The 26,964-nt window shown below is 43.5% G+C and overlaps 1 protein-coding gene across 3 annotated transcripts in view; it reads left to right on the top strand.

Moving 5' to 3' along the window:
* Window positions 1-26,964, top strand: part of LOC146181918 (phospholipid-transporting ATPase ABCA1-like) — a 76,098-nt gene that overhangs the window by 23,630 nt on the left and 25,504 nt on the right. For all 3 annotated transcript variants that reach the window (XM_084576909.1, XM_084576907.1, XM_084576908.1), the window contains exons 7-27: window positions 190-393; window positions 989-1,078; window positions 1,969-2,245; window positions 3,132-3,271; window positions 4,071-4,193; window positions 5,245-5,427; window positions 6,916-7,127; window positions 7,552-7,728; window positions 8,536-8,758; window positions 9,418-9,639; window positions 10,769-10,973; window positions 12,042-12,167; window positions 14,836-15,016; window positions 15,491-15,622; window positions 17,510-17,649; window positions 19,858-19,995; window positions 20,783-21,003; window positions 21,837-21,927; window positions 23,688-23,887; window positions 24,527-24,584; window positions 25,654-25,794. In XM_084576909.1, coding sequence (XP_084433035.1) covers window positions 190-393; window positions 989-1,078; window positions 1,969-2,245; window positions 3,132-3,271; window positions 4,071-4,193; window positions 5,245-5,427; window positions 6,916-7,127; window positions 7,552-7,728; window positions 8,536-8,758; window positions 9,418-9,639; window positions 10,769-10,973; window positions 12,042-12,167; window positions 14,836-15,016; window positions 15,491-15,622; window positions 17,510-17,649; window positions 19,858-19,995; window positions 20,783-21,003; window positions 21,837-21,927; window positions 23,688-23,887; window positions 24,527-24,584; window positions 25,654-25,794 — 3,484 coding nt within the window. The remainder of the gene's footprint in view (window positions 1-189; window positions 394-988; window positions 1,079-1,968; window positions 2,246-3,131; window positions 3,272-4,070; window positions 4,194-5,244; window positions 5,428-6,915; window positions 7,128-7,551; window positions 7,729-8,535; window positions 8,759-9,417; window positions 9,640-10,768; window positions 10,974-12,041; window positions 12,168-14,835; window positions 15,017-15,490; window positions 15,623-17,509; window positions 17,650-19,857; window positions 19,996-20,782; window positions 21,004-21,836; window positions 21,928-23,687; window positions 23,888-24,526; window positions 24,585-25,653; window positions 25,795-26,964) is intronic.

Here is a 26,964-nt window from a genome sequence, read left to right as displayed (position 1 = left end):
ACATATCATGTAACCATGGCATCCGTTTAAGCGTGACGATGTCGCTATCACATGGCATGATGTGATGTAACGTGACTGGTGACGTTGCGTGCAGCAAGGAGCTGCCCGAGCGTGCTGCTCTGCACAGGCGTTATAGGCAGGGCTGCCCAAAGACGTGCGCACATCTTAACATGCTCCTTTGTCTGCCAGATATTTGACAGGGGCAAGGATGACATTCGAAGTTATTTCTGCAAGCCCGGCGCACCCCAGCTGCTCTCGGTTGCCAGCACATCGGCAGATGGCGACCAGGAGCAGCATGTGCAGCGACACCTCTGCAAGCTTTCCCCATCCGACGGCCGGGCCTTCACCATTCAGGTCCTGAGGAGCCTCAACTGGACTGCTGTGCTGCGCAGGGTGGGTTCATGAGGAAACATTTTGATGAACCGTTAATTAATGTCCAGACTAGTCCCGACATCCAGACTAATCCCGAAATATGTGCACTATGGTGTGTGGCAAGGGTGCAGTGTTTTCTGATGTTAGTCAACCTAGCACCATTTATTTTAAACATGTGTTTCTTGGGTTACATGCACAGCAACTTAGGTTAAGGTGTTCATACTTCATTCAGTGCAATATTAAGCATTATGCTGTTAATGTTCATGCTGTCAAACTTTGGATGAACAGGCTCAAGTTTCGAAGGTATCTCGAATGAACAGTTAGATAGCAGCTTCTTGCTGTCAGCCACTCAGCAAGTGCCTTCTCATATGTTGTAAATTTTTTACAATGGATAAACAGTTGGCTTCCTGACTGTGCTTCATTATGTTGAGATATAATTGTAGTTCAGCCTTAATATTTTACCATAGGCCACTTACCTCACACTGTTATTTCTTATGCAGCTGGTCTTCGGATTAGCAGCACCAGTGATGAAGCCGTGCTTTTCGCTGAGTTAGATTGAGGCATCAAGCTAGAGAATGCATCCTAAAGGTTCACATTGTCATTTTCTCTCCATCAGGTGTCGTCGGTTATGCATGAGAGTGGACACAACTTCAGCACTGCTGATTGGGTGACGGCTTTTCAGGCCGCTCAAGATGCTCGCAATGAGGTGCGTTCTATCCTCTGCCACACACTGCTCTTCACAAAAACTGTCATTCCCTAACAGATTAAGTCCCACCTTAGAATCACCTCTCTACTTTATCCTTTTCAGTTAATAATAGCATAACCAGCCATTATGTAAAAATTATTGTTCAGAGTTGCCAGATTCTCTGCGGTAAATCTATGAAACAAATTTTTGGTTCTCAAGACAGTCGGTGCTAGTCACAATTTTGATCGTGCATTAAATTGATGTGTGCGACGTGTCTTTGTACTGCTTCAGTAAGGCTTCAAGGTTCTGGGAATGATGAGTTGGTAAAGAGTAGAAAACAAAATAACCTCATATTTTAACACACTCTACGGGAAAAAAAATGAGTGCGTTCAATTCAATAAGGACCTACTTTGAAAGGAAAAAGGTCTTGATAAGATTTTTTTTATTTTGAGCGGGTCTTGCCATTGGAAATGAAGGGTGAGAGGCCTCTATGCTACACTTTTCAGACTGCATTTTTATATTGTTTTTGTTTTATTTGGAGTTCTCAGAGTTTCAAAGCCTGCAGTTTGGAAACTTACCGGAACACAGCTTATTCATAGAATCAACACCTTTCACGTTGGAACCTGCCATCATTCAGATGCCTTTATTTGACACCTGAGCCACTCTGTAAGGGAAGGGAGGAGGTGGGAGTGAAAGTGGAAAGAGAGAAAGGGGTGCTGGTAGTGGGAGGACTCCAGAGTAATTTCGACCACCCGGGGATCTTTTACTCCGGAGCCCTCCACTACAGCACCCCTTTCTCTACTGGTAACAATAAATTTTGTGTGGGCTTCACACAGGATTTTGTGGACACTATGCGGTTGTACATTATTGCCACATGACTGTACAGAAATTGGTGGTGTCTGCTGCCTCAGGTGTGGGCACTGACCAGCTTTCAAGAGCTGCTTAAGAGCTTCAGTGAGCGTGTTGGACAGCTGTCGAAGCTCTTCATGTGGGGGCGCTCGTCACCGGACGGCACACTGGTCAGGGCGGTCCAGGTGTCGCTCTGCGGACGCAACACTTCCTCCCTCCTGGACACGGAACACGGCCCCGCCCAGCGCTTTGAGGAGTTCAGGGAACAAGTCAACCGAAACCTGCAGGAGCAAAACGATGAAGCGTTGCTCTCGGAGTATGTTTATGACAATACCACCAGTGAGTCTTTTTGCTTGCATCATAAATTCATCTATCGTGACTGTTTACAATTTTGACCAGCAAAGAGGCTTTTCCTGTGCTGTTGCCTGTTTTTCTGTGGACTGCTGAAGATTAGTCAAGCTGTTCTTAAAATGGACTATTTTTTAGATGCCGTGCTCTAGTGCAACATAGGAAAAAACATTATTACTAGGCATTTGCAGGAATTGGTTATTCTAAGCTTCCCATGGTGCACTCTAGGAGAAGTGTTATACCGGGCATTTGTAGGATTTACACTTTTATTTTTCTGTGCTGCCCCCTGGTGTGCTGTAGGAGAATCATCAGTACTACACTACATTTATGGAACCAATGTAGAAATTAAAGATGAGTGCTGCATAGAGGGTTGGTGTGCTGACTAAATCGAATCCCTTAGCTCTGGATGTTCAGAACCACAGTTCACTTTGTAATGATGCACACTGCCTAATCCATGAACAAAAACATTCAGCCGGAACATTAGCTCTGTGTTGTGCCTAAAATCATTGTTATTTTTAAAGGCTTGGCATCAAAATGTATTATTCAGAGCGTTTTGGATATGATGTGCAGAATAAACGCCTATTTGATGTCTCGCTTTCTCACCTCCATCATTTTGAAATTGTAGATAAATATGCGTAATTGTGCACTTTTCGTCTTATTATTTTTATCAAAGCATATGAAAGAACAGGTGCACAAGTTAAAACCTTTTATGTTTTGCAAACTTGTTTACAATTGTAAGCAGTGGTACCTTGGCTTTGAATTAACCGAGGTGTTGAGGCTATTTTCCTCACTGGCTTTTTTTTGGATTGTTTTTCTTTCATTTTCATTGTTTTGGTTGTAGTTTTAACTGAGACCGTCTCATTTGCACTGTTTCCAGGCCCACGCTGCAATGCAGTCTTCAAGAGTTTTGAACACAATCAGCTGATGCGGTTTCTCTGGAGACAGTTGAAGCCTTACGTTCGTGGAAAGATTTTGTTTGCCCCCAACAATGCAGCTGCACGGAGGATCATTCGCAAGGTCGGGAAATGTTTGCAGTTTCTCGCTATGCCGTTCACACATAAATGAATGCCCCCTCTCTTTGCAATGCTGCTTGAGAGGTTGAAAGCAGTTAACGTTATGGTGTGGGTGTTAAGCTAGTCATGAACTAAGCTTCGAAAATTGTTTGGTTTTGAACGTTTTGAGGCGAGAATGTCCGAACGCGATAAGCTGGTTTGGTGGACTTGTGGCCGCCTGTTGGATGGTAGTGGCTTATTATTAAATAATGGGTGGCGCAGTGGTTATGGCGCTCGACTACTGTTCCCAAGGACGCGGGATCGAATCCCGGCCTCGGCGGCCAGTTTTCGATGGAGGCGAAAAGCAAGGCGCCCGTGTGCTGTGCGATGTCAGTGCACGTTAAAGAACCCCAGGTGGTCGAAATTTCCGGAGTCCTCCACTACGGCGTCTCTCATAGCCTGAGTTGCTTTGGGACGTTAAACCCCATAAACCAACCAACCAACCAAAAAGAAGGAAAAGAGTTTTGCCAGCCACAGCAGCTGCTATCTAAAGATCTGAAGCACCTGAGCGGCGGCTGGTGGGAAAGAAAAGAGGATAGGGAAAGGATAGCGAGGGAAGTACAGAAGAGAGCGATAGGAAGAAAGGAAAGAGGGAGCTTTTTACACTATTTACAAAATACAAAAGGTCAATGAGTTTGCGTCACTTGCGTGCAAATATCCAAGCACTGTCCACAAATACTTGGGCATGAGCAGCCACTACAATTGTTTACAATTTATTTACATAGGTACTGTCTGACAAGTTGTTACTTTTTGGGACTTTGCAGTTGAATGACACGTTTGAGCCGCTGAACAGGCTGAAGAATTTGGCACAACGTTGGACTGTGGACATTGCGCCAAAGGTGGCTAGCTGGATCAGCAACAACTCTGCCAGGTTGGAGAATGTCAGGGTGAGTGACATTTGTGTTCATCACGAAAAGAAAAGGCGTTGGAAAAGTTCAATCACCCGTTTTCGCTCCATTACAGACTTTGGAGTAGAAAAGGTAGATTATTTTATAAATTTCATTGCGCATACTTAAGAGCTATTTATTTGACAAGTGAACAAATTTGCCGTGTGAGAGTAATTGTGGTGATTCCATCTAGACGCTTCTTTATACTTGGCCTACGTGACGCGTTGAATGAAATTATTCTCGACTTTGAACGACTTTAACTTTAAGAGGACCAAAATTTTGCGTCAGTGTTGCAGAACTTGAACTAAGGGAAGATTTTTAATACGCTGGGTTTAAGAATTAAGAATTTGCTCTACCTTGTTCATGAAAAAGTCCACGAGCATTCGCTTTCTTATAATTCAAAGGCATTCCTTGCCTAATGAGCGGTGTCATCAAAGCGTGTCACCACAAGCTGTGGACAGGATGTGTGGACAGAGCGCACCCACATTCTGCTGTCAATCATTAATGAGGAAAGAACAATTGTGTCCATTCCGGGGCCCGAAGCACCATCCTTCCGTATTCTAACCGAGCTGCCAACCATTGCTTTATGCCAACTTCTTGTGTATGTCTCGATAATTCTCCTTCTCTAGCATAAGGATGCTGAAAAACTTTGAGCAGAAGGAAAAAAATAAAAGATAAGACATGATAAAAGTAAGTTTGTAAAAATAAAATACAAGAAACTCATAGTAAAAATGAACTAAAATTGTATAAAAGCAACAAAAACTAAAGAACTAAAGAAGAAGGGAAAAAAAAATTTTAAAACGCTGATAAATGAGTAAGCAAAGTAAAGTAAAAGTAAACTTTACGCATCGGGAAAGCAACGAAACGAAGAACAAGTTCATAACAGAACTAAGCCCAGAACTAACAATGCTTTTTCATTTTTGCACATAAGAGACTTAAGTTCACCCTTGTAATTTTCTTTGCCGTTCTAATTTGGACGTGATGTCACCATTCTGCCAAATCTTGTACTCCTCTTGATCTCAACGGTGCCATATTCGCACTGCTGTCGCAGAGGCTGTCCACATCCGAGGGTTTCGAGGCATTCCTCATTGCCGGCGAGAAGGCGGGGGAGGGATTGGCACCGGTTCCGAACGCCACCCAGGTTCAGAGTGTGCTCGAATGGCTCCTGTCTGACTGGGACAGCCGCATCGAGCAGTTGAACAGGGTGGTCCGGGAGGTGTACCACGTCTTAGAGGTGAGACGTTCACTTCCATGTGTGCCCTGTCTTAGATTGTTCCGCGTGAAATTGACAGCTGTTCTTTTACGTCTGTAGCGGATGATATGCCCGTGGCATGAACTGAGGCCGTTTGTTCCTCGCTTGATTTCTGAATGTGCCGGTTCTAAACAGTCAGATACAACTCGAAGATTGAAGTTGAAGGTGTCCTTCAAAAGAGGCTCGTCTGTCAATGGTTTCTTCAAATTTCATATCGCCGCAATCAGTTTAATTAATTATGATGAATCCCCTTTCAACTGCCTCACCCTGCAATGTCCAGGCATCGTCTTGGCACTTTATGTACATCTCATTATGCCATGTATGATGTTAACGAGACAAACAGTCTTTGTTTCAGTCTTAACTGGTCTTTATAAGCTCTGTTTAATATAGTTATTTCAGTTATCGTTTTCCCAAATGCCATGTTGAGCATTCATTAAAGACATAGTTTTTAGTTCCACATATTGAACACTGCTGGAACACTGCGGTGGTTTTGGGCTGTGAGGATACAGATCTCGGGAAGAACATCTTCTTTCATTTTTCTCATTTTTTTTATATGCAGCTTTCATCAGCTTTATCAGACCATTTCTTGAAAAATTATCCCGCTTCAACCAAAGCACCATTTGCTGTGAAACATTGAAGAAAGCTTGCGCGTCGTTGACCCTTTTTTTTGCATAGTAAGTTTGACCATGGTGCTTACCTGGTTTGGCCATGCATGATGAAAAATTAAAACCGTTTGCGTTGAGACTGAGGGAACAAAAAACACCAAGGCCAAGTTTCTGGCAAACGGTGTTGTGGCGCCATTTGGTGTCACTAAAAGAAAATGTCGCATCTTTAAAGCTCCGAGGCAAGCATGGCATGTTTTCATAATGATGCTGGATGGCACCACCGCAGCCCCTCGCCAAAAAAACTGGCGTTGGCATCTTTGGCTCCTTCAATTGCTTCAATCTCGTCACAGACAGTTCTGGTTTCCACATCATGCATAGCCAAACCAGGTAAGCACCATTATCAAATTTACTTCGGCCCAAAAGGGTCAACAACATGCAAGCTTTGTGCTGTGTTTGACTGAAAACGAGGCTCCGGTTGAGGCGGAAGAAGTTTTCTAGACGGTTCTAATAAAGTTACAGAATAATGTATACCATTAGTCTTTTCAGAGACATTGGCATTGTCTATAGACCTTTTCAACATTGGCCAAAGGGCACTGCCATATTGGAGACTGGGCTGTGCTCATAGCATAGGAAAAAGCTGCGGATTCTCCCCCTACGCCTGCTTCACAGCCCAGCCAAACCGGTTTCTCCCAAGGTCGTGAAAAGGTCTATAGGCTTTGACTTGTATTTGGCACCCATGAGCCAGACGCTATCTTAAGAGAGCAGGGAACCACAAAGTTCCAAAAGAAGCCTCTAACCATTTCCACATGCACCCGTTATCATTCCCCCCCCCCCCCTCCCCCCTGCACTCTATTTTCATCTTCAGTGTTTTGAAATGGACCGGTTTGAGGGCTTCCCCTCGGAAGAAGCTTTGATGCCTCGCGGCCTGACGCTAATGCGTGAGAACAAGTTGTGGGCAGCACTGGTGTTTGCTGGTATGAGAAGCTCACGGGACACGGACGTGCTGCCCCCTTTCGTACGCTACAAGATTCGCATGGACGCCCGCAAAGTGGACTCGACAAAAAAGATCGAAGACAGGTAAATCTATAGTTGCTAAATGTCAGCGTCTATGAACTATAAGCTCTCAACTTAAAAGTCAGTTTAAATTTAATTGGGTTGTCTTTATTACACCTGTTCTTTTGGGATTTTTTTGAGTTGAACATACTAGTTTAGACAGTCAATTTATTCTTTTAGCTGGAGCAAGGATATAATGGGAGCCTATGGAGTGTGTCTAGTATGCTATTACTGAGGTATAATTTTTTTTTCTCAGATCACTTCACATGTTAATATTAAAAATACCACTTTACTAGAGCTACAGTATATTACAATGGGCAATATAAAACTTCATAGCGACATATTTTGTGATGTCTTCATTGAAAGAGATTCCTGCATTGTAAGGATTCTTTCTCTGGGACCACTAGAATAGCTCAACATAGTTTACTACATTTCTTGCTTCTGGCAGATTTTTTCGCCCTGGACCACGCCGACGCCCGACCATTGACCTCAAGTACCTGACCTTTGGCTTCACATACTTACAAGACCTTGTTGAGCATTCCATCATTGCACTGCAGACGGGATGGGAGAGGACGACGGGAGTGTACTTGCAGCAGTTCCCGTACCCCTGTTATATCTTCGACCAGTGAGTCAGCTTCTTGTGTGTCATTTTGGTGAGACTTGTATTTCAATTCAGCAAATGTTGTGCATCTGAATACAGTGAGCAATAAATGCATGTTGCACTTCTAAATACATCCCATCCCATTGAATCCGTAGGGCTCAAATTTCATGAAGAAATGGCATTTTGATTGTCAGTATTTTGTGCGCTCAATTTATACGAGGTGCTTTCCTGATTCAGTCAAAGAAGTCAGATATTCACATCGGCTGTGATGACAGCGAAGCGAACAAGTAGCTGTCCCAGCAATAGTACTGATGGCACCATCTCGTTGCTTTCCAAGTACAAGAAGATTTATTGCAATACACGAGCAAAAGTCTTCAAATTTAGTGCAGTTTTGGTCAAACTAGGTCATGGTGTTTTATTGTTGATCACATAAATATTTTTGCCGAATCTCACTGTTGTTACAAACAAAGAGAGGTGGCCGCTACTGGCACCAGGGGACAGTGACTTCTTTTGTTTTGCCGTTGCTTCAGACGATGCGAATATCCAACTTCTGATCAAACCAGGCAAGTAACCCAACCATACTTGGCACAATAAAGTAATGGGGATCAAATGGCTTCTCAAAGCAGCGTGGCGAACTTTAAAAGCTAAGAATTCAGTTTTATGCATCTTTTTGCCTTTAAACCAACATTTATTGTTTTGATTGCACGGGGCTCGACGTCACCATGTGTTTTCTCTTTGCAACTGTTTCAAGTTTGTCTTGACATTGTTCACACCGCGACCTGTTTGTCTGATACCTTGTGTTCTGTATATTGTCTGTGACTCATAATGCAGGTTCATAGTGACTATAGCCGAGTCCTTCCCAATGTTCATGGTGCTCTCGTGGGTGTACTCGTTTGCAATGCTCATCAAGAGCATAGTCCGGGAGAAAGAGCTGCGCCTCAAAGAAGTGATGCGTGTCATGGGCTTGGGCAGCGGCGTCCTGTGGCTCTCCTGGTTCATTGATGCCTTTGGCTTCATGCTCATCTCCTCACTCCTCCTCACCTGCATCCTCAAGGTGTGTATGATCTCCCCTCCTCTGAAGCTGTTCGACGGTGATCTCAATGCTCTCTATTGCAGTGGAACAATTGCTAGGATATGCTACTCTAAACTTCGAGCTTGCTACTCGGGTCCCTATATTTCATTTTCAAAAGCCTGTGTATTGACTCGTACTATTGAGCTTTCAGTGCAACAGCCTGAAGATCTAGATTGAATTCGTAGCCATAGACTGGGAACTTTGACCTTCGTTTTATGGTTCAAAGCTCATAAGTTTATAAGCTTTATAAGCACCTACATTGCATATTCGTATGTCATCTATAATAATAATTGATTCTCAGGAAAGGCAAGTAGTATCTGTCACCTTGCTCCGTGGAAACCTGGGCCATGCCATGTGGGCACCTGAAATTTCATCTATTCACTATGTGTGAATCCAGGGTCTTTGCACTGTCAGCCAACAGATTAAGATCCAGACCTAGAACCTATGAATTCGAGGCCTGTAGATTCATTATGTATTGAACGATAGCTTGTTAATCCAAAGCGCGGAGATGTTGATTCTATACCGATAGCCTCAGTCTTTTTGCTAGTAAGTGAAGTGTGCTTGTCATATATGTTTGCAGGCCCACCGTTCACTGCTTGTAAAAAAACTAATATTGATTTATTGCCTCAACGTTTGTGCAGTTTGGTCAAGTTCTGGACCACTCGGATCCGGGGGTGATCTTTGTGTTCCTGGCCTGCTTCGGGGCGTCCATTGTGTGCAAAGCCTTTCTCGTGGCTGCCCTCTTTTCGCGGGCCAACATTGCAGCTGCTGCTGGCGGGATTCTCTTCTTCACCTGCTACCTGCCGTACCCGTTCGTCAAGCTCTGGAAAGACCACCTCAACATCCACCACAAGAGCGCCCTTGTAAGTGCACCTCCTACTCTGCTGTTTTTTTGTAGCCTTGGGGGTTTTTAATGATTACTTTGGACGAAAAGAGGGGCTGTGGTCATCGATTCACAGCAAGAATGCCGCAATGTGTAACTCTTGTATACTTGGCTTGGATTGTAATTAGCCAAAAATGCTCTTAGAATACAACCTTTTTCTAAGCAAGCCTCCCAGAAAGGCATTCCTAATTTTGGCGTGTGTCTAATCCTGAACATTTGCTTGCAATAAATCTGTTAAAATAATAAATATACTTTTCAACCAGTTTAATCTCTGCATAGGGGGGAGAACCGTGGAAGAGCTGTCATTAGGAGCTGAAGCCATATTTCTGGTCAAGCCAAGTATGGAGTTTTCACCTCCCAACTTTTGCAAAGTGTTAAAACGGCTCATCAAGAAGCTCACAGAGATGACACCAACCCTTGCAGCAGTTGTGAGACATGCTATTGTCTACTGCCTTTGGATGTTGTACCATTTAGCTGCCCAAGCTGGGTTAGTACTGTCATTCGGTTTTCGTGCTTGAAGTATTTAACTGGTCTGCCTTTTCTTGACTGCTTTTTGACAACTACCGGTACTGACTGTATGATGCTGCGTTGTATATGTCAAAGCATATTGTGAAATCACGCCGTCTCAGTCACCAGATCAATGAACATTGTCAGAGGAATGCTGAGTGTCAGCTTCATCTCGCAAAGTGCGCAAAGCTCGATAACGTGCTTCTCAATTCTCACGAACTTTGGTCTGTTCTGCACAAGCGGAATGCTGGACCCTTGACTATAGCTTCCTGTATGGATCAGCCAAGGATTTTTTTTAACATATGCATCCCTGTACAAGCTTCACAGGTACACGAAACAAACCATTTTTTTTTTTTTTTTTCATTTTTTGCCACTTGCAACAATACTGGACTGCAGTTGTTATGCTAAAACACGAAGTTAGTACACTGTTCCAAGGATGCACACTACACATACACACACAGCACAAACCATTAACTCAATATTGGTACTATGTTGGTAATATTGGCCCAACATAGGACCAGCGTATCACCAACACAGTACCAATATTGGGCTGGTAGATTGTGCCTGCCATGTAATACAGTTCACTTGCTGTCTCTTCCCAGAGCCTGGTTCCCAACGTTGCCTTTGGCCTGGGCTGCAGCTACTTTGCCCACTTCGAAGAAGAAGGCGTTGGCGTACACTGGCACAACCTGCTCAAGGGGGGCCTGCCCCCCGACACCTTCTCTATTGCACACATCATGGGTCTGCTGCTGCTTGACGCCGTGCTGTACTTTGTGCTGGCGTGGTACATCGAGGCCGTTTTTCCTGGTGAGCAAGCAGTAGAGGTCCATAAGAACTGAAGGGGAACGCAGATAACACATTGTAGACACCCTCCCCCCCCACTACTGCAGTGACAGAACTTTCTCTTCGTAGTTTTCGTAGTCGTGGTACTAAACAGATGTGACAGGGAAGCTCAGAACAGCTAACTGAAAATGCTTTACTAGCACAGCAGTCCACTATTTGGTATTTAGATGGGTGTGTGCGAATATTAGAAATTTTCAATACGAATTGAATATTTTTGTTATTCGATTCGTCTTTGTACTTGGGAAACTGATATTCAAATTTTCCGAATATGTAAAAATTGCCGAATAATGCGCTAAAAATTTTGAAATTCACCACGGTTTCACTGCACTGCAGGCTTTGTTGCAATACTTAATGGTGTTTACTATGCAGTGAAGCATCCTCAAAATGCACGCACTCATGAGTATAGAGGACAGTGAGCGGCTAAGTGCCGGATGCTGATGTTTTTGCATGCATGTGTTCATTCATATATGGAAGGATTCCTCCCTCGTTAATGGAAAGAGACTTTAAGAGACAAGCAGAGACGAAAAGAAAGAAACACCCCTGACACTGACTTGGTGCTGAAACTGTGGCATGGATGAAAAGCATTATGCGAGAATGCCACAGGAAAATGAAATCACGACAGACATAACCGTACTATGCTAAGGCCTTTCTTGCACAGAACATTTTTCTCTATTTTGCTTTGCCTTTTCTTCTTGTGGGAGCACTTTTCATTTTTGCACTTCCTAATGACAACCATTCGAAATTTTGATCGTGAAATATAACTAAATGCATATCATTCCAGAGAACATAGACCTGTCTTCTAAAATTCTGCCTGTCAGTTCAAAAGATTAAAGGTCTAGTATATGGGCTTGTTTCTTTCGCTGTTCTTTTCTGCGTGCTGTGCTCACATTACCCTCATTTGGGACAGCTTGTTCTTTATTTTACAAATAACTGTGCCATGGTTACGATGGACCTAGAGACAAAGATGAACGAACAACCTTACCTAGCCCAAGCCGAAGCATTAGCAAATATGATCTTCGTGGCTCTGTTCAGGGCAGTACGGCGTACCAAAGCCATGGTACTTCTTTGTCACAAAGTCCTACTGGTGCGGTGCCCCAAAGCCCGGCAGCCCTAAAAAGTCAGCGTGGGAATCCTGCAATGGAACTGCTAGCTTGAACGGTAAGCCTTGCCTCACTCTCTACCTTTTTACTTAAAAATTCTTTTTATAATGCTACTCTGGTAATAGAGAACAAAAACCAGCCAAGGGACGAGGACGAAGGAAGACGATGTACACACGGAAGCGGGAACTAACAACTGTGCTTTATTGAAATAATAACATTTCCCAAGAAACCTAGCAAGGCATGCGCAGCTCGAGGTCCAACACACAGCATAAAAGTGACAAAAAAACAAACCAGCAACGCTTCGGAGATAGCCAAGGTACTAGGGTCTTTGAGATAAATAACTTATTTCTTTCTGCATCAACGATATGAATGCTGTGCTAATACAATTATCTCCTTGCATACTTATGTGATAAGCTTCAAGAACTTCGCGCTCTACCTTACCCTTGCCCCTACCAAGATAAGTGACATTTGAAAACAGCGAATAACAACCGCAATCCCTACAATGGCGAGCCAGATTTTTAGCTCCGCTAATGTGTGACAAAGAGTTGTGATGCTCTCGCAGCCTATCATTAATACACCGGCCAGTTTGGCCGATGTAAACTTTTTTACATGTTAGAGGTATCTTATAAATAACACGTGTGGCACAAGGAATATAACAATCATCATGTCGCGTCGAGCATACAGGGGCCTTAGATCTGCCATGAGCAACACGAGAACAAAGACTTGATAACTTGCAAGGAGCAGAGAAGACAACCTCAACGCCTTGCCTCGCAGCAACTTTTTTGATATTATGTGAAATTCCATGCACGTACGGCATCGCCTCAAGTTTCCTCCATTCAGCTTCAGTAAGCTTGGGCACTTTTTCATGGCCCCTCTTAACTCTTTGTAGCAGCGATTCTGCCACAGCATTCAGAAGTGCATTTGGGAATCCTGCGGCCAGCAGCCGGCCAACCTGGTTGTCAAAGCTATTCTTTATTTGGTGGTGGCAACTTTTCTCTAGAGCACTGCGAAAGCAATTCATAACTATACCTCTTTTAACGATTTTAGAGTGAGCGGAGGAGTACGGTAACAACGCTTTCTTGCTTCTCGGTAAAAAACACCAGCAGACATGCCCATCGTCAAGAAAAGTTAGTTGAAGTTCTAAAAATCTTATCTTTTGGTCATTGGGTAGTAGTTTGTACGTAAAACAAAGGGCGTTAGTGCAAGCCTTAAAGGCCTTCAAGACGTCGTTCACAACCTCATGAAAAGAGTCATTCGGTGGAAGTTTTAAAATTATCAAAAAATCATCAACATATCTATAAATTTTGCACACGCGTTTGTCAAGAAGAGAGCCTAGTAGTAAGCTGTCAAACTTTGCTAAAAAGGTGTGGCACAGTACAGGAGCTACACTAGCCCCAATACAAATTCTCTTTTTCTGGATAAACAGAGCACCCTTAAAAACTACCACGGTGGATGAAAGGTAGACTGTCAGCAGTTCCAAAAACACGTCAACCGAGACACCACATGCATTTTGGAAGGTGATCACACCGTTCTGTTCAATTAGTTCGCGCACTGCAACAAAAAGTTCGTCATGAGGGATGCTATAAAACAGGTCTTCGATATCAATAGAGAAGCCGCAGTTGGCTCCAGGTAAGCCGTTGCCGAGTACCTGAACCACTTCAGCCGCGTTCACAACGTTGAAAGGATCCTGTACCACGAGGGACTGGAGATGTCGCTGTAAGTACTGGCCCAGAGACTTCTGCCAAGTATCAGCTTCTGTTACAATGGCTCGGAAAGGGCAGTCTGTCTTGTGGGTTTTTGCCGAGAAAAAGATTTGCAGGTGTTTTCCTTTGCTAGTTCTCACTCTCTAAGCCAAATAATCCAACTTGTTGGCTTCCAATAGTTTTACAGCTACAGTTTTCAATTTTGACGGTTTGTAGGCTGGAAATTCCTATCAATAGCTGTCAAGGCCTTCTCACCAAACGTGCTAGTGGGTAAAACCACAAACCCGCCCTCCTTGTCTGCTTGAAGGAGAGTCAAGTTATTTTCGATGAAGTGGTCGACAACCCGTTGAAAAACTTTGCTGCTATTCATCCGTGGCTTCCTATCTACCAAATGCAGAACGTCAGTGCCTTCAGACAGACACCGCTGCTTCTCTTCTTTGTCAGCTTTCTCTGCTTCGTCCTCATCCCTTGGCTGGTTTTTGTTCTCTAAGACTATGTACCAACTGACCCAGATTTCAACCCTCCTTCAATACTCTGGTAACTTTGGCTAGTGGCTGACTGCCACATCTGTTGAGATGGGGGTGTAAGAATTTTATGTGTTAAATGTTATTACAGAAAGAAAGGCTATTTGTGATGCAGTTAGCTTGAAATTATTTGAATTCAGTGAGGGCTGAAGTTACGTTTAAAATTTGCAGAGTTTAAACTTGACAGGGCCTTTCTACATGTGAATGAAAAAGAAACCAAAAACTTTTTTAGTAGGCATTATATGTAAAGTTGCTTATCAGTGTAACTCTATTGCATGCACGCCTCTTCATTGAGACTAGCACGCTATGCTTAAAGAAATTAAAAAAGAGAAAAGGTTTAATGCATGCGCAAACTGAAGTGGACACATTAGATGACACTGAGGAAACTTTGGAGCAACGCGTGGCACTGGTACAGATCTACAGCTTTCAAAAGAAGTGTTAAATAGGTGAGAAAAAAAACTAGTCGGATTTAACTTGTTTCGCCCTCGCATGGCTGCAGGAAAAACAGAGGACATGGAAGAAGAGCCCCGCAATCTCCCGCTAGGCTTGCGTATTCTCAAGCTAACTAAAGTTTATGCCGGCGCGGATCGCGCGGCCGTCAATGAACTGAGCCTCAACTTCTACGAGGGGCAGATCACGTCCTTCCTCGGCCACAACGGTGCTGGCAAGACAACGACGATGTGAGTGTTTTGGTAAAGCCCCATCATTCTAACCTACAGTTACTGCAGCAAAATCGTTCCTCAGCAAAATGTAGTTAATAAACAGATAAGATTAGATGTTTAATGTCGCACGCTGATAGTAACAGATACTATATTTAACACACTGATTTGTAGTCTGTGTTTATTTTTAGCTTTTGTTGGTTGGCTGTGCGCCCGGTTATTTAGTGTGGAGTCTCTAGTGCTGATCAAATTCTGCAGTTTGCTGACCTTGTGACTCGTACAGTAGCTTTCTTTAAATAGCCTGCAATTTCTGACAACTTTTGCTCTGCGAGCCATGGAAATGGCATGCTGAAGTGAGTTAGTGCTGTGTGTTATAGAGAGTATGGCTTTTATCTTAAAAGCAAAATTCTGGTAGCCCTCTTTCAACTCAAGTTGATATGCTGGTTATTGCAGCCGAAATATGTATATTAAGATATTTTCCTTCTCGTTTTCCAGTTCCATTCTTACAGGTCTATACCCTCCGACACAGGGCACAGCCGAAATTTACGGCAGGGACATCAGGACCGAGATGGACATCATCCGTGAAAGCCTTGGCACGTGTCCCCAGTACAACGTCCTTTTTGACAAGTAATGTTGCTTGTTTGCCTTTCAATCTGAAGAGGAATTTCATTATAGAGAGGACAAACAATGGGAGAGGAGAAAACTTTATTGAGCACAAATACTAAAGTAAGGCCCAGAGAAAAAGACCGATTACTCCATTAAGGCCCGTTATTCATCTGCCAAGTCTAATGGAAATAAGGAGAGCTGATGACAGTGTTACACATGTACATAATGTGTCCTATATGTGCCCTTATCTCTGGATTCTGGGCAGTTAGGACAGTAGACTGTGGCACGTCATCTTAAGTTGCAAAGCATTAATGGGGGTGAGGCGAAGAGTGTTAGTCTCAACATTGCAAAAGATGTCTTTGCTTGTTTCGTGTTGAATGGCACATGCTGTTGAGAATGAAGAAGCTTTTTTGTCGTGTTTAGCAGTTAGATTTATGGTACAACTTGTCCTGTCAAGACTTCACTTCGCTCGACTGCCGATCCCGAGAAGGCCGGTTCAGTCTGGACCACGGTGGCCGCGTTTTAATGGAGACGAAACGCAAGGCGTCTATGTACAGTGCAATGTCAGTGCACGTTAAAGAGCTCCAAGTATGCGAAAAATTCCTAGGGGTGCATTTAAGTCTTCTTAGGTGCAGTGATGTGAAAGCATTACGAGTTTGGTCACACTACCTAGTGGATTTGTCCGACACTAAACTAGCGAACCTCCGCCACACTTGGCCAGATGGCGTATGTGTATGGCTTATTTACCTAGGTTAAATGAAGGAGCAGCGCAGATGGAACTTGATGAAGACGACAGTGTTCACTGCACAGCGCGAGAGGGTGTTGCAGTTTCACATGGGGCTTAAACAGTTGGGGTGCTGTTGCGCCTGGGCCAAGAAAGCTGATCTGTTTTGATGGTGGTTCAATTCCTGGCGGTGACACGATTGTTTTTAAGTGTCAGATCGCTCCGACGTGACAGGCTCTGACGACAGCCTCTGTCTGTGCCACTAACGAGCCAGGAAATGCTTGCGCATTTAAATTATCTGCAACCCTTTACAACGGCGTTCCTCATAGCCGCTGTTGCTTTTGGATGCTGAACGCGATAAACCAAACTAATGTACCTTACTTGATCATCATGAATTTCTTCTTTACTCTCTCATCATACTTCCGTGTTATTAAAGCATGTCAGTTTGTTGCATCAGAAATACTGCACAAATAATAATATGCAATTAGTGGAAATTAAACTTGCCTGAAAATAAAGATTTGAAGATGCATTTAGTGAATATGTCACTAGGAAGAAAAATGCAGGGCTCGGTTAGGGACTTCTTGATGAATCATAATGTTATACAGGAAGTTAATTTCTTATGCATTGTTCTTTCTTTTTAGCCTACAAAAACAGTGCTGGTGGAGACGAAATAAACTGGGCAGCTCCAGCTTTGTGTAACACTCGTTAAAACTTGGTTTTACCCTTGTAACTGGAAACTACATTATAGTTCAGAATGCCGTTAGTGTCAACAATCTCAAACGCCGTGCTTCGTGCTGCTTGTTTATAATTTCATTACCATAAATACAGATCACTTAAATATGAAAGGGAACTACCTTTTTTAGCAGAAAAATGAGTTTTTGAGGTTATTTCTTTGGTACAGTTGAAAATGACTTTTAGGCATTTTAATGCCAAGCTAGAGAACAGGAGAATTGGGCTCATCACACATAATTATAAAGTAATCATTAATGAAATACTCATATTGAAAGTATGTGTACATTTAGCATATCAGAATCAAGTCATAGCTTGCTGCATTGTCGCTACTAATATGTTTTCTGCCATTTTGTATTTTCATTTTGTGTTATACATAATTGCATAGCAGAATCTGGGATGTGTCTCAAGTACAACTACAAGAATTTTTTTTTTTTTATTCTTTTGCTTTGCAGCTTAACAGTTGCCGAACACCTGTGGTTTTACGCTCGACTAAAAGGAATTGGCACTGACGTAGTTGAATCAGAAGTTGAATCATTCGTGCACGACTTAGCCCTCGTTCACAAGAAAGATGAATACTCGTGCAATCTCTCAGGTCAGTCACAGCTTGACTGCAAATCTTGCATGAAAGTTTATAACCGTTGTCACGCTTGCTATCCTTGTATTTCGCTGCATCACCTTGTATTGCATGCAGCTCGTCTGTTGTGAGCTGTATTCGTTGCGTTGCATAGCACTGTCTTGTCATTTGTCGATGAAGCTTGCAATTGCTTTTTATGTACATTCTTAATCCGGTTCCACATAAGCACTTATAACAAACTTTTTTGACAAGCATGTGGAACCAGATGAAGACTGTACACAAAGAGATAGCTAGCAGCATTGTGTTGGCATTCAAAGAGTAGTGAGGTAGAAAGGGAAATTTTCATTTTTTGGTGTATGGCAGCTGTCATTTCCTATACATCATATTCACTATGCTTGGGTCACGTATAGCTGGACTGAAGTTGTGAATCAGTCAGGCTTCACATACAAGAATACATCGTTTTGATTTTGTTACTCAGTGTGACATCAAATCCTCATTGCTGTTTACCTTATGTATTCTGTGTTTTTGAAAACTTGATGTGGAATGCTACTTTGCATAAAAATGATCTCATTGCATTGTAACTCCCACACTTTGAATTTCCTATTGTGTTTTATTTGTAAACCCAGTTTTCATGAACCGGGTGCTTTGCTACCGTCAACATGAGTGCATTATAGTCAAACCTGGATATATATCGAACCCGGATAATTCGAATTTTGGTTATATCGAACTCGCGGAATATCTCCTTGAAAATCCCATGGTATAGGAAAGCTGCATTGTATATCGAACTCCAATTTCAATGATCGTTTGATATATCGAACTCCGCACCATGCACTTGAGGTGCGCCTTCCCCAAAAACGATCGCATCACTTTCAGCTGTTTGCCACCTGATGGTTTCAAGCTACGCGCGGAAGGAATTAGAGTGAACAGGGCAACGGCTGGTCTAGAGCAGCGCCGTGTTCTTTCCCCAAAGGCGTGCACATCTGTGGTGATTGTTTGCCGCGCGCCAGCACATGACGTTTGCAAGCCATGTGCATGAAGAAACGAGAGGGAGCCGGTTTGGCTACAGCCGTTACGGAGTAGATTCAGAATACAGCCGTGGTGTTCGAGAGTGGAGAAACAACGCGATAGAGCGAAGCACAAGAATGTGCCCATTCTTCTGCTGAGCTTTCTTTCCTTCCTCTCTCTTTACCGGTCATCGTTCACAGCAGCATGCACTACACATGTGCCGACAGGCCAGCTCAGCCGGTGACAGACAGAACATCGGACGCTTTGTTGAGTGTGTGTCGTGTACCCTCTGTGCGCAGCGGGTGACGTGTGATGCGCGTCTTGTGGCTTCGTGCTGAACGTGGGGCGTAACGTAAGCTATGATGGCTGTAGACTTTAAGAAGCAGCTAATTTGTTTTTTCTTTTTTTTCCAAGAGTCCATTCTTGTCGTGCTGAACGTACGGCGTAGCGTAAGCTATGGCGGCTGCTGACATTAAGAAGCGGCAGAATGTCTTTTTTTGCAAGAGTCGTCCATCAAAAGCCCGCGGTCAGCTGCGATCATGACACAGGCTTTTAGCATTCTTTGCTTCAAACGGCATTTGCAGCTGTCATGCTTTCCATTGATTTTGTGGCAGTGGACTCTGCCCGCCCCAAGCGCGGCGTGATAAATCAAACCAGGCTTATGCAATCAAGCCATCATAGGCAATCTGCCAAGTTCGATCCCAGCCATCATAGGTGCTAACATTAAAAGTATAGTCAAAAGATAAACGCGTCATGACGTTATCGTGAATGAGCTGTGGATGCGACAGTCGAAGCGGAGGGACGTGCCACTGACTAACCCTTTCTTTTTTTTCTTTTTTTCAAATTCTTAGGGGGTAAAAGTGAAAGGTGGCTTCGTTATGCGAGTGGGTGGATTACGCGACAAATACGGTATCATTTTTTTGTCTCAAGCTCATTTCTCTACAATAAATTATTGATGTATCGAACTTTTTCGCAATCTTCTTCAAATTCGATATATCCAGGTTCAACTGTATTACCTTCAGTTCTTCACTATCTTGAGTTGAAATTATTGACAGTCGATCGTGACTATACTACTAAGGACTGGCTGTACTGTGGAAAATTCTTTTGTGTGCAAACTAAATGTTACATATATATTTCTTCTCCCAGTATTTTGGGGGAATGACTACGTCTTCGTTGATGCAGTATGCTTATCTTTTTTTTATGGCTTTCTGCAACATCTAGGTGGTATGCAACGCAAGCTTTCAGTGGCCATCGCTTTTGTTGGCGGTAGCCGAACAGTGATCCTCGATGAGCCAACGGCTGGTGTGGACCCCTACGCTCGTCGAGCAATCTGGGATCTCATGCTCAAGTACAAGCAAGGTCTGTCTTGGCTACTGGCCCCTGCATGCCGAGTTTTAACGCGGTAGCGTTAAGGAGCTCGTGTCGCAGAAAAGCCGGTGTCGTCGGCGGCGTTGGCCGTGAGCGATAAATCCCGACATGCACTTTTCTCGCTCTCTCCCCTTCCAACATCCAGCGTGCGTCACTCGAACAGTGGTGTTTAGGCGACGCGGCTCCTCTTTCCGCTCACAGCGCGATTGCTAGGTGCAGCGTCTGATGCCAGACGCCTCTGACGTGATCGCTGCGCCGTAGCGCTTCTGCTGGGAAAGCGTCCCCTGCGATGTGTGCCAAGCTGCTTCAAGAGCATACCGAGCGAATGAGTGGGCGGTGCGAACGAGGTGCAATAACGCTATCGCGTTCCGCTCTTGAAGGCGAAGCTTAAGCGTCCTCCAAATTTTTTTTTTAATTTTTCGGTAAATACTCAAGCAAAAGTTATCACAAGGTAGAGTATCGTCAGCTAGATATCATATATTATGTATCAGTAAAACTGGCAGCATGAGATGACACAAGTTCAGAAATAAAAATAACTTTTCTACATGGTTGTTTCTGTCTTCAAGGCCACTTAGTACTGCTTGATAATGACTAATGAAGGTAGTGTTGCAGCAACAAGGTATGACCCTGGCATTAGAGCAGGAAGATGCCCTAGCCTTCGGTCATCGGGTTTAAAGTTGCTTACGTTCAAGTGGCGCCCGTTTGCTATACAAGCAGTAGCCTCGAAGTTGACTGTGTTTGTTTTGCAAGTCTCAGTAATGAGCGGTCGGGCTTTCAGGTCGCACGGTCATCATGACCACACACCACATGGATGAGGCAGACCTGCTGGGTGACCGCATTGCGGTCATCAATGAGGGGCGTCTGCGTTGCTGCGGTTCGTCCTTGTTCCTCAAGACTCGATTTGGGAGCGGCTACTACCTTACTCTCGTACGGTCGGCACGTCGTAACAAGTCGCTCAAGAATCGATCATCCCCCATAGCGTCTGCTTGTAGGGACGTGGTGAGTTGCAAGACTGGTTTAATAGAGCGGCCTGTTTTCTGGTTGGCGATGCTAGCTCTATGGGAGACGGCAATGGGTAAAGCTTTTGCAATTGTTAAATTATAAGTTCTACTCTCCTTATGATAGTCTCAGCTAAAATGAACTCTTGGATACAGTGAACAATCTGCGAGCATTTGGTTGGTTCCCATAGATTCGGCGTAAAAAACAATTAAGACTAACCATTTTGTATGTCCTTTCGTTGAGAGAAGCTTTTGCAGAGACCATCATCCATGAAGGATGCTTACGGTACATCTGCGAGGTGCTTTTGAGGCAAGCTTTAGAAAAATAAATATTGAAACATCACTTTCTCACCGAAAAACATACCCCACAAGAAAGCTGCCTCGCATTTTTTTCTCACCCTGCAAGGTAGCTTCTTTGCATCTTTATGAAGCTGCAGGGAAGCTAGCTTGCGGGTGTAAGTTAGGAACACGGGGCAGCTTTGCGCCGGCCTGTACGCGGTGCAGCAATCTGACATTTATAGTCGTGAGCATCACATGCTGCACATTGTTTCTGGCAACCAAACTGATGCGTATTCAGTTAAAATGGAAGCCTACTTTAAACTGACGCAGCGTTACAGCACGAGTTTGATAATTCTCCACATTTTCTTGCGAACACGTGGTGTCAGTCTTTTCGGATTTTGACGTGAGCATATGGGACGCCGTGCGCAGAGCGCTCTTGTGTTGTGTAATATCCCTCAATCCCTTTAATGTGAAATGCTGTTTACGGCTCTAAAATTTTAATCTGGAGTTCCTATATGTGATCACCTTTGTATTTGACGTCTGATCTTATTTCAGGCCCAGAAGCCCGCTAATGGAGCGAACAGCATTTCATCGACCAACACTGATTCCCCTTCACTTGTAACTGGCGGCAGTGGCGACGAGGCCAGTACGTTGTGTTACATTCCTCTGTTTTTTCTCGCTGTCTGCAGCGCCAATCAGCAGAGCACGGCAGCTGTTATCTTGTAATTACAAATTGGAAGAAGGGGGATTATTGGTCTATTATATTTCCATTTTCATTAATTAGAACACAAGAAATAATCGTAGATCATGTTACATTTTGAGGAGAATTACATACAGTGAAAGCTTGTTAATTCAAACCTCGATAATTGGAATATAGTTCGAATTACACTATTGGGTCCAGCCAAGCTTCATAGAGGTCTGTGTATAAAAATGCCTGTTAATTTGAATGCAATTCGGTTTCGCTACGGATAATTCGAACTACGCGCCGCCGCGTCTGGGTGATTTAGCACACAACGCGTGGCCAGAAAAAAAAAATAAAAAATACACCTCCGCAAAAGAGCAGTATAGTTAGAGGCCGTGCATGTCTGAAATGGGGACAGAAGATGGAACCAGGTAAAACCATGGAAGAGTGGGTAAAGACTAAATGGCGCCATGACCAGCGCGGCAGCCAGTGGCGCCAGAGGGTAGGGGTCGGCGACTGCAGTGGCGGCTGCCTACTCTCTCTTCCACGCAACCTCCGAAACTCGCAACTAAATACTCGTTAATTCGAGCCCTGTTAATTTGGAAATACAGATAAGACAGTCGGTGTGGTCCCAACCAACGCCTATGAAAGGCTATCACTTTGGATGGGCGCTACGAGTTACGTGGGAAAAACTTTCTTTTTTTTTCACGAGTTGTCCATCCTTCCACCCATCAGTTGACAATGGAGGCACGCGGTCAGCCGCAATCATGATGCTGGTTCAAAAGGCATTTGCTGCTATCATGTGTTCCAATGATTGAGCAGCACGGACAGCGCCCGCTCCAGTCACCCAAGAATGTACTGAAAACGAGGCTTGCACAACCAGGCAAGCGCTGGCGCTCTACCAAATCCGCTTCCTCCCCTTGCTAGAGTTAACGTCAAAAGGTAAACACACCCAGGTAAACACACCGTGATGTTATCACTCCACAGCATCTTGGCGCATTGCCAGGAAATGCGTTGTGGACCATGACAGCGTGAAACAGATTGAAGCGCTAATGACTGATGCCTTCTCTCTATTTGTTTTTTAATTCTTAGGCAAAAATCAAGGGTGGGTGGGTGAGTTCATAATCCGAGTGGGTTCGTTACGCAAGTGAATACGGTACATTTACCGTAATGCAAATGGTTCTTGTCAGTTTTTTTCGAGGCCAAATTCGAACTTTTCCCGGTTCCATGAAGTTCGAATTACTAAGCTTTCATTGTAGTATGTTTATTTTTAATATGTTCCATTACTTTATTACTGACTGTTTTGCTATGATGACGATTAATAAAACACACATTGAACAACCTCAAAGAAACAGGGCTGGTAATGCTTGACTGCCAACTTAACAGAAATAATTAGAACTTTCAAAGTGATGCTATCTGAGGTCTTACTATTGCAGCAGTCTCTGTTTCTTCCCGGAAAGTTCAATCATTTCTATTTACACTGTAAGGATTCAGAACCTGTGGTATGGGAAGGAAGAGCACCATTTTTTTTTAAGCGAGTGCCCTACATTTCTCGGGATCCTAATAGTATAACAGTCTCTAAGCCAAATGGAATTTCGCTAAGTGCTGTTAGTTGCAGTATGTTTTATCAACCCACATTCAAAGGTGTCACATTTTTTTCTTTTGCTAACCATTGTTACTTCATTTTTGTTTTTTTGTTTTCGTTTCATCTTCAACTGTTCCAGCTGAGGCCCTTGACAAACTCATACGCCGGCACATTCCGAAGGCCGAGCTTTCCACGGACATGGGAGCTGACCTGTCATACAGGCTTCCGGCGAACCCGGAGATGTATCCCTGCTTCGTGTCTCTGTGTAAAGACCTCGACGACAACCTCGCAGAACTTGGCATCACCAGTTACGGCATCTCGGACACCACACTAGAGGAGGTGTGACACCTTGCTCCGACGGCGAGATTTTGTAGCCACAGCGTCTGCCTTTTTGTGTTTCCCTCCTTTTTCTAGAAAGTACAAGTTTGTTCGGGTTGCTCAAGTTGAGAAGCTTGATAAACAACAATGTGCCATTTACAGAAGTAATCTGTGTAGGAGTAGAAACAACCTAGTGCTCCATCTCTGTATGGGAATACTTATGTTTTTGCTGTGACTGACCTTAGCAGATTTTTTTGTCTAGAATAAACAAGGTGCCCATTCATATCTTTGAGGATTACAAGGTCAAGGGCGCAGTTACCCCAGCTGGGAACGCGTGACGGGTTTGGTTACTTTGAATGTGGTGAGCCATAATATGAGTGCTAAAAGACATGGACCATGTCCATGTCTTTCATGCCATGTCCATGAAGACTTGTTTGAAGCAACCAACTAGCTCTGCTTTCTGCGCCATGTCACAGAGCTGTAGTAGCTGTGCCTCTCCTTAACCTATCTTCTTGTGCTGTGCTCTATTCTTTGTGCAGGAGTACTTCATGTATGAAATATGGAAATCGCTGTCAGTGATTACATGCCGGGGTATCGTAGAGTTGCAGATTGTTAGATAACGTTCATGCCTTTTAAAATTGTTTTCTTTTTTTATTAAAGGTCTTTCTGCGAGTGACTCAAGGCAGGAGTAATGCTGCAAGCCCGCCATATGGTGAAGGTAAGACTGTACGAGTCTGTTAACTATATTTACTATTCACACATGCAGTTTTCAAATGCTCCTGTTATACTTTGCCAGGAATCTGTAAGATTAAAGAACCACAGTTCCAGCAGTTGTAGAAGCGGGAGTAACATCCTGCAAGTAGTTTGCCTTGGAGCAAGGTCAATGTGGATGACCTTCAATAATAGAAAGATTAATAAAAATAGAACAATAGAATTAAAAGAAAGATACGCAAAATAATTCATGAAACTAGTACCCCTTGTCAGCCTACCATTTTCAAATGATGTTTGCGCTAAAGTTCTCGCATCAGAGTTTTTTTATGCAGTAAGCTTGAAGAGGCCAAACAGGCGATCAAAGGATTTATTTAATCGATGGATAACCGCTGCACTTCTATAGGTTTTCTCAGTAAGGTGAGAAAATGTAGCATGTAACTTTCAGAGTCGGAACAAGCGACAGAAAACTAAACAAAGATTGAAGGGGGGTGGGGCTCAGTTCGCAAACCAACATTTCGACAAGACGACTTTCTTTTGTTATGCAATGCCATCATGACTGAAGGGGTTTATATACTTTTTTAACCCTGAAGACGAAAGATAGAGGTAGCGAGCAGGGAAAGGAATGAAAAAAAAAATTATTCCTTGGAGATGTCCTTGTCCGAACTGGAAACCTGTGGTCCCGTGACCTGAAAAAGAAAGAAAAAAGGGTCACCTCCTCTCCCCTCTACTGCTTTTGTACTCTTCAGACGCAAATGTGTAAAAAAACTTTGCAACCATTTTATTTTCATCATGGTATGTAGAAGTTAATTTGTTTTGACCTTTTTGAGACTGTTTACACTCAATAATTGAACATATAGTGTGGCATCGTTTTGTGCGCATACTGTAAATGTCGTTGTCTTGTTGAAAGGCTGTCGTTTTGTTTTGTTTTTGTTTTTTGCAACGGAGGGTAAGGTCAAGCTTTATACAGTCTCACCTACGGTTCGATCTTTGACTATTTGTGCCGTTATCTGATCTAGAGTGAGACCCATGATGGCGGTTATACAGCCTCGTATGACTAATATTGTATCTTGCCCTAGGCAACCTGTCCATCCTCAGTCCTGAGTCTGTGGACGGTCCGCCAAAGACAAGGCTCCAAAAGACCCTGGATGCACTGCACATCTGGTGCCTGTCGCTAAGGACGTCTGCAAAGACCGTCAGGCCGGATCCAGAAGAGGCAGGTATGAACCGCGACGTTCGTTTTCCTTGCATTTGCGAGTGCTCGAAGCAGCAACACATTTATTTATTTATTTATTATAATTTTTTTTTGTGGTCTCAGGCAAGTCATCGTTTTCTCATGCTGACCGGCGCATTGACTATGGCAGCAAGTGCTAATGATTTTTTTCGCCTTAACGACCAGCCCCCTTCTTGCTGTCAGGCTTCACACTCTGAGCCATTATACAGAATCCACCACTACTACTACTATATGTTGCATCTGTGTAATTTTTGTGACCTAAAGAAGCCTGTAGCTTTAAAATTACAAGCGTTGTATCAGTCTCCTAGAGCATTCCAACAGCATTAAAGATTACAGCTAACATTGATATCATTGAAATATCGAGTGGCTACTCTTTTGATGGTAACGCACACTTCGTCTTGTATCGCTGTTATAAGAGCCAGTGCTACAGAAGATGTTAATGGAAATAGGTATGCGGAGATGTTGCTGCTGTCGACACTGTGCCTTGGCTCGCAGACAAGTGGAATCGAGTAGCCATTGTTATAAACAGACATTTGCCGTAATTACTTGCTTTACTTTGGTGGCAAGAAAGTTTGTGAAGTGAGTGTTGCTCATTGTGCAAAAGTTGCTCTCGTTTGTTGTCATCATCATCTGTAGTCAGATGATGACGACAATTGTACTAAATTTTGTGCGCTTGTTGCAATAATTGTTCAGCTTTGCTGTGCGGTCGCTTACAAGAGAGTCTCATATTTTTTCCTGGAACAAAGTACCTGGGCTGTCTCAGCTTGAGGAACCAAATGTGGAAGGCATTTTTTTGTTCATGTCGCATATTGGCATATCATGCCTTGGAACATATGAGAAAGGCCTAAGGACCATTTACAGTGGCATGATTAGCCGTGTAGAATGTTCTGGGCTGTTTGTAGCAGTAGATGTCCTGTTGCTTCTTTTTGTTCCGGAGATTTTTTTTTTCCTTTTGTACCCTTGTTTTTTTGTTGCCTGGAGGTTTGGCATGTTGTGACAGTTGATTCGAACGAGAGGCCTCACTTGAACATGTTCTAGCTTGTGAACTGGTTGCAATCACTGCAGGCAACTTTGAAAAAAATAAAAATAAATAAATAAAAAACAAACGGAATACTATATTTACAAATAGCAAATCCTAAACCGCTGATATTTAGGA

Source organism: Amblyomma maculatum, chromosome 8 (genome assembly GCF_055883805.1).
Source record: "Amblyomma maculatum isolate TAMU_Amacu chromosome 8, ASM5588380v1, whole genome shotgun sequence".
Taxonomy (NCBI): domain Eukaryota; kingdom Metazoa; phylum Arthropoda; class Arachnida; order Ixodida; family Ixodidae; genus Amblyomma; species Amblyomma maculatum.
The sequence above is the reverse complement of the archived record's forward strand: the minus strand, read 5'-3'. Positions and strand labels throughout refer to the sequence as shown.